The 7,777-nt window shown below is 36.0% G+C and overlaps 1 protein-coding gene and 2 non-coding genes across 3 annotated transcripts; all 3 read right to left on the reverse strand.

Annotated features, from left to right (window-relative positions):
* Positions 1-422: 422 nt before the first annotated feature.
* LOC133798167 (eukaryotic translation initiation factor 2 subunit alpha homolog) lies at positions 423-3,617 on the reverse strand. Its single transcript, XM_062236377.1, has 7 exons — positions 3,099-3,617; positions 2,313-2,369; positions 2,150-2,236; positions 1,915-2,061; positions 1,679-1,783; positions 982-1,080; positions 423-784 (listed from the first exon to the last, which is right to left on the reverse strand). The coding sequence occupies exons 1-7, from the start codon at positions 3,480-3,482 to the stop codon at positions 632-634; spliced, it is 1,032 nt and encodes a 343-aa protein (XP_062092361.1). The 5' UTR covers positions 3,483-3,617; the 3' UTR covers positions 423-631.
* A 99-nt stretch (positions 3,618-3,716) lies between these two features.
* Positions 3,717-3,798, reverse strand: TRNAS-CGA (transfer RNA serine (anticodon CGA)). Its single transcript has one exon. It is a non-coding gene; the product is annotated as a tRNA-Ser (tRNA).
* Positions 3,799-3,872: 74 nt separating this feature from the next.
* TRNAK-CUU (transfer RNA lysine (anticodon CUU)) lies at positions 3,873-3,945 on the reverse strand. The gene has a single exon. It is a non-coding gene; the product is annotated as a tRNA-Lys (tRNA).
* Between the last annotated feature and the right edge of the window lie 3,832 nt (positions 3,946-7,777).

A 7,777-nucleotide genomic window follows, 5' to 3' on the forward strand; every position in this document is an offset into this window, starting at 1 on the left:
ATGCCTACGCCAAATATTCAACTCATTATTCCTTTCAAAACAAAAGCAAAATATTCAACTCATGCCTCATGGACTTTACATGATCGCCAGTAAGTACTCTCTCTCTCCTTTTCTTTCTTCTTTTAATTAATTTGGTTTAGATTAGTAAAATAAATAAACAAAAAACCATTAAAGCTAAGAGTAGTTTGAAGAAATTGCATTCTATGGGGGTGCCCCAAGTCTGGTCGGCACATTTTTATTTTCCATACATAAAATAGAGAGCAAAACAAGCAAATAGATGGAGATGCTTTCTATGGGGGTGCCCCTAGTCTGCTTTGTGGAAGATAAACTAAACAAGGCTGGCAAAAACTCAATAATCAGTCAATTATTGAGACACACTTGTAGTAATAAATGGAGGAACGAGACTTTTTCGACCAAAAAAATTAAATCTTGAATGAAAATGTCGTCAACCGACTTTCAAGAACGACTGGGCTATAGTATAATTTCGCAGATAACCTCAACGATACCATTTTCTCATCATTGACTTTATACAACTGTCAAGAAAACGACTAAAAAGAACAAAAACAAAATAAAACGACAAAAAATTGTTCAAAAAATAAGTGTCAATATCTCTGCCAAAGCTAAACTTTTTTCACTCGGTAATCCCAGGAGCCTCAAGATCAACCTCTCCCATTCCTGTGTCTTCCTCTTCTTCGCTTTCGTCGTCGTCACCACCAACCTCCTCATTATCTTGACGTAACTTAGCCATATGCTCAGCCAGTAATTTGTCATCACGTTCACTCACCTGCATTGATGGTACATCACACGAGATTAAACACTCAAATTCTGAGTATTGGAAGGACTTGGTGATATGAAAACAATGACCATTCAATTAGTTAAGTTTTTGCATCAGAACTTGATGATAAATTCATATTCAACCTCAACATGAATGTCGTCAGACATAACATAGCGAAAACAAAATAAAAGAAGATTGACACTCACTGCTCTGGCTGCCTCCTTTACAACGAGTTTCCCCTTCTGTTGTTCTATTGCTTCTGAGCAAGCTACGATAGCATTGTTTAGAACCAATATCCCTTGTTCCTGCCCACATTAGAAAATCACATTTCTTAGAAAAGGTAAGATTAAATAAATAAAAAACTCTACAGTGGAAAAAGATAACTTCCTCTCATGTTCTGAAATGTGTGTGTGGAAAAAAAAACAGCACGGTAATATTATTAGATAACTTAATGCTAAAATGGGAGTAGGATCCTTTTCAAGGTTATTGTCACTTGCCAAACGGAGGAATATAGTTTGACTGAAACCCGAATAGAAAGCAGCCCCTTGCGGTCACTAATTCATGGCTGAATCCCAGATACTCGAACTATTACATTATTATTAAGTAGCCAATACTGGCATAAACATTAAATGTCAAATAGAATCTAATTCCCTATTTCTACAAGATCATAGTAATGACATAGCTGGTATGAGGTAGTGGCTTCAGGCACAAAGTTAGAGCTCTAGATTCACCATAGGAATCATTACAACAAGGGGTAAAAGAAAAGAAAGGTGTCAAAGGGTCCACTGCACCTAAGAGTTTTACTGGCGGCTGGTCTATACAGACACAGTTTCATATTTCGTAAATAAGCACAAACTAATTAGGATAATTACGTGCAGGAATCTAAATGGCAATTTGGTCTACCTTGTCAAGAGTCTGAGTAGTCAAAACATACAGTGGAGGAGCAACAAGCTTAATTTTGACAGGACAATCATCGTTGCCTGCAGCTTCAGCTTTCCGCATTGCATCCTGCAAAATGGCCAAAAGGATAAATAAATAGTACACTAAATTACTAATTCAAAATTGAACCAAAAAATTATCATTTAAAAATAAAAGCCGTAAATTTATATAGGTGAAAACACAACAGAATACAAACAAACCTTGATGTGAAGAACACCATCAAACTGGAAACATTTCATTTCAATATCAGCACGGATCTTCAAAGGTTGTGGAGTCATTCTTCTCCTAATATTCTTAACTAGGGCATCTTTAACTTCCTCCGACAATGCAGGAACCACCTTAGTCACCTATAAATATAAAAAATAAAAGAGAAGGAAAGCACAGCTTTAAACATGAACTTGAGAATTTTGGCCTAAGGTTACTGAAAAATGTTACCTCCTGTCCATCAGGGCCACTTTCTTTGACTTCACGGGTGAGGGTATTCAGAACTGTATCGGGATCAGTCACAACTATTTTGAAAGCCTGCAAATTCAATCATTCAGGCTCTTTGCTGCAATGTAAAAGCCAAAGACAACTTAAAAGTGGTAAAAAATCTCACCTCAAAAGCATGACCATATTTTCGGTATAAAGGCCAGCCAACATGAATGTACAAATCCTGCAACAAGTGATTGAATTCAGAAAACCCAAATGAAGCAAAATATATATATAAACAAATATACATGTTTGTGTATATATGTCTGTATGTACAATCAAGCTAGACACTACCACCAGTCAAAATATTTGTTTGGCGTGAAAGAATCAAAGTGGTTAAAAAGAGTGCGGAGAATTAGAATTAAACATGGAAGGGCACCTCTAATAGCTAAGCTGCTAAACAAGCTAAAAATAAATTTGATTAAAGAGTCGAGAATACAAAGACTTTTTTTTTAATGAGAAAACAAACACTTGTATCTTAATCAAATCAGTCACTTGAAGGCAGGCAAACAAAATTGGGTTCACCCACAAATTCAGTAGCATAGTTCACAAGAATGATATGCATAAGTGCGCTACTATAATTCTCTTACTTATCAGATAAATACTTCTACAAACGTAATCATGTGTTAAGACTTGGCCCCCACCTAAGACATAACTATTTGGCTTCTTTGAAAAAACTCATTGTTCAAATTATGTTCAGTATAGAATCATTCTTTTCTCTCAACAATCAAAGCAGAACTATCAACACACAATTCTCTTATAGACATTATCACATAAGGAATACCAAAAAAAAAATGAATAAACAGGATTCTCCTATAGACATTACCACACCATGAAATAAGCAAAAACCATCTCAACCAAAAAATATAAATATGTATCATTGAAAAGAATGATTAAAAACAATTGAAAATACCTCCAAATCGATTCCCATCGTCTCAGCAACGTGGCGCATGATGGAGTGAACAAGCTTGCTCTTGTTGTACCTTTCCTCACAGGCCTGAATATCCTCCTCAGAAACCCTCCTCTTACTCAAATCGATGTAACCCTTTTCCTTATCCACCCTAAGAACCATGACGGGCTCGATGCGGCCGACCTTGATCAAGCTGCTAACACTACGAATCCTACGGCGGGAGAGCTCGGAGAAGAGTATCATACCCTCGATGTTGTTGTACTCGAGGAGCGAAACGTAGGCGCCCATGTCGGCGATGTTTTTGACCTGGATCATGACGGCCATGTCGACTTCTGGGTATCTAGCCTCGTACATGCGGCACTCTAGATTCGGAGAATGAGAAGCCATAGTAAGGGTTGAGTGAAGATTAGTTCACCGGGATTTTCTTGGAAATCAAGGTTCGTTTTGAGTGGAGAAGCCGGACTGTTTAGGTGCGCTGGAAAATTCGGGGTTAGGGTTTTTATGCTATGAAGACTGTATTTCGCCTCTCTATTTTCTCGGCTAGATAAAATTATTCCTGTCGAAAACGACACCGTTTCCGTTGTTGGGGAAATAGGAAAACGAGTAAAAATAAATAATAATCGTCGACAGCAGGATTCGAACCTGCGCAGGCAAAGCCCAACAGATTTCGAGTCTGTCTCCTTAACCACTCGGACATATCGACATCTTGTATGATTGGATATGAATTTAAAATTTAATTTAAATCATATAAACTAACAAAAACAATTTTAACGGAATCGCCCACCGTGGGGCTCGAACCCACGACCACAAGGTTAAGAGCCTTGCGCTCTACCAACTGAGCTAGACGGGCAGTTGGTATTTGGTTCTTGATAATAATAAATAACAATTACTAATTAGCTGGGAACAAGTTCTTTTGACATTTCCATATTATCAAAACTAAATTATCTTTTGCCAAAAAGAAAAATTAGGAAAAACATTAAACCATATCTAATCACTAGCATAAAAATGTGAACTTTGCACTAAAAAACTGACTAAAATTAGGTTTGGGTGAAGCTCGTATAGATTTATGTTATACTCTCTCTTTGATAATATAATTGTTGACGCGGTTTTTCACCAACAGTGAATTATGAAAGTAGCTGGGATGAATTAATGCTAAATGATAAACCGTAATTAGAAAATGATATTCAAAAGAAATCAGTAAAGAACTCTCAAGAACACTTGTCTTTTTTACGTGGTTCGATAGTTAAAATTTACTTAGTCCACGAGTCTATATTATTACTGTTTCTCTCTCTAAATCTTGGCAGAGTTTTTGTATTACAAAAAACAACACCTTTTTCTATCCAAGATCCTAGTATTTATAGAGAAAACCCTGGATAGGCTATGAGGTCATCACGTGACTTAACCCCCAGTGTGACCTGTACCACATAAATGATAAATATTACAGTTTAACCTAAAGTATGGTCATATCATTAGGTAAAACTAATCATGGATCCTCAAAGGTAATCGGACATGCGATGCCTGATCATGCATGATTATATTACGTGTCCGGGATTTCAGGGATTTGTAGACTTGTTATGTCTGACCATGCACGTCTATACAACATATCCGGGTTTATAAAGATCCAAGGATACGTCAAGTCTCCAGCGTACCTCGAGCTGAGTGCATCGTCAGCTTGTGTCTCGGGTGCTATGCCTTATAAACGTTACAAGCTCGTGCTTATCGCTTTGCATTCTCCAGCTCATGCTATTGACCTGGGGAACCGTGCTGCCTTTACGGAGGGAATATGGACTTATGGATCATCTATTACAATTCTTTACTTGCCAGCTGTACATGAGCTAACTAAAAGACTCCTGCTGAATCTTAGGATGTACAGTAATATTCTAGTTGGGAGAGTGAGCTCTGAGATATCACAATTGAGCTTGAATTTTAATATTACTACCATTAATAATATTTCTACAATTACGAAGTAATGAATTATTTCAGCTCGAAGTAGACAAACTAGCTCAAAAAAGCAACTAATATATGTCAGCTTGATACTGCGTTTAAAAGAGCCAGGGAATATTATTCCAGTAATTTATCCCTATTTTCTAGGGATTAGTTTAGATATTGTATTAGCTGAGTCGTTTGTATTTAAAATTCAAATAAGATATTTGTATAATCCCTCCATAAAATCATGGAGGTGAGTATCTGTAATTAGGACTATAAATACCATAATCGTAGTCATTTACAGGGGACGCACAAATTTTGTTTCGATATTGTGTGAAATTGCTTTGAAGCTTTAACGCAGAAACATTAATAAAAGTGATTCGTGGACTAGGTAAAATTAACTAGGGTAAATACCATTTTCTACCCTGTGTTGTGCAAAATTTACCGATCAGACCATCTCTTTTGTTAAATGACAAATCGGACCTTGCGTTTTGCAAAACAGAACAGAATAATACCCTAAGTCTAGTTTTGGTCAAACTTTTTTTAATATGATTAAAATACCCCTATATTTTAATTTTATTTTTTTGAAAAATATCAATTTGGCCCCTATGTTTTGTCCGAATGCTCGATCAGCCTCTGGGTTTTATTAAATGATAATACAGACCATGTGTTTTGCAAAACAAATCAATTTAATACCCTGAACTCGATTTTGGTCAAATTATTTTCAAATATAACCAAAATGCCCTTAGTTTTTCAACTAATGAATTAAATAAATAAATAAAAATATATATTAAAATATAAAATAAATTAAAATGATTTTAAAATAAAAAAATAATTAAAATATTAAAAATTAAAACAAAATTATAATTTTTTTGCCATGATCTCACCCAATATTAACATCAAACCTCCAAATTTAATTTCTGTATAGAAATACAAACAAAAGTGAAAAATAAAATTAAAACTTTTAATTTTCCCTCTTTCTTCTTCTTTTGTTCTTGACCATGACAATCATTTTCAGTGTAACCTTCATCCCCCCTCACCTAATTCTTCGTTGTGGCCATCATCTCCTTGCTTCGTTGTTAAATATTAAGCAAAGTTTGTTCTTGAGTTCATCATTCAAACCCAGATTTAAGCAACAATACAACTTCTATAAAAAAAAAATTCAAACTTGCAGACCATTAGAACAATCTTACCCATAATTGGGAATACAAAGTCAAGTAGAAAAAAATTACATATATGAAATCAACAAAAGCACACCTAAATTTGAAACACATCAAAGAAATGTGAAAATTTTCAAAGAAATTGTGTACCAAGCCATTGTCTGAGCAACAACCCAGCGACGAAAACTTCGGCCCCAGTCATTGACAGAGCAACTCCAATTTCATTATTCTGATTCCCAAAGCTCTCATAAACCTTCTTCCCACAACCTCCAAGAGCCAAAGCTATCATAGCCTTTGTAGTAGTATTTCTTGCACTCTCAGTCTCTCCTACCACTTCACCATTGAATCAACTCCTTGCGTAACTTACCATCCTCATTAACGAAACTATGGAATCGCCATTGGTTATCACAAAACCCTTGTTCCAGTACTCGGAAACCCAGTTCCCGATCACTCCAATACATCCTTTTTGGGATAAATCCAGGTTAATGAAGTCGTGGGCGTCAAGATCTGAAAAACCCAAAAAAAAATTGAAGTGTGGGAATGTGTCAACTTACGAAATTCTTTTGCAAACTCATGAACAAGATCTGAAAAGGTGATGGACAAAGGTTTTCTTTGAAATGGGCTCATGAATTTCGAGTTGGAACTCTTCGCTCGATGGTGTGAGGGACGCAGATCTCGACGGTATGAGGGACGAAGCAAGCTGTTGCCGAGCTTCCTCTGTCCTCTCGACGACCAAGTTGTTGCCAAGCCACTGCCTTTCCAATCTCGTTCAAGCCCCAAATCTGAGAAGAAAATAGAGAGAATGAGTGGAGGTGAAGATGAGAGAGATGGAGAGATGCAGATTTTTCTGGGTAAGGGTGAGGAAGATCGGGAGAGGGAAGAGAAGAGAGAGGAGAGAGAAAGAGAAAAAGAAAATTAAAATTAAAAAACTATTTATTATTTATTATTTATTTTTTATTTAAATCTATTTTTAATTATTTAATAAATTCATTAATTAAAAAATTTGGGGGCATTTTAGTCATATTTGAAAATAGTTTGACCAAAATCAAGCTCAGGGTATTAAATTGATCCATTTTGCAAAACACAGGGTCTGCTTTGTCATTTAGCAAAACATAAAGGTCGATCGAGCATTCGGGCAAAACACAAGGGTCAAATTTGTATTTTCCCTTTTCAAAAATATTTAATATATTTTATTTAAAATAAATAAAAACAATTTAATAAAAACTAATTAACAAATCTAAAATATCAAAAAGTTAATATATTATAAAAAAAAATTGTTAAAACTTCTTCTTCAGGATTGTCCACTTCTCTTTCCCAATTCTTCATCTTCTTTTTTCTTCTTCATTTAAAAAACCCATCTCTCTTCTTCTTCAGATCTGGACTTCGTCGGAGGAGCTAGGCATGGACGAGCTCGAATCTTCCTCCTCTCTTTCCAGCTGGTGTGCTGGGGTCGAGCCGTTGCTGGCACGGTGAACCGTTCGTTGAGATCTGGTTGCAAGTCCCTTATTCTTCATATCTGGTTGCTTCGCCCCTTCTTCTTCTTTTTCTTTTGTGGCGGTGCAGACCCGGTGCCCTTCGTTGCGGTGAACACTGTTG

The sequence above is a fragment of the Humulus lupulus genome, chromosome 8 (genome assembly GCF_963169125.1).
Source record: "Humulus lupulus chromosome 8, drHumLupu1.1, whole genome shotgun sequence".
Lineage (NCBI taxonomy): Eukaryota > Viridiplantae > Streptophyta > Magnoliopsida > Rosales > Cannabaceae > Humulus > Humulus lupulus.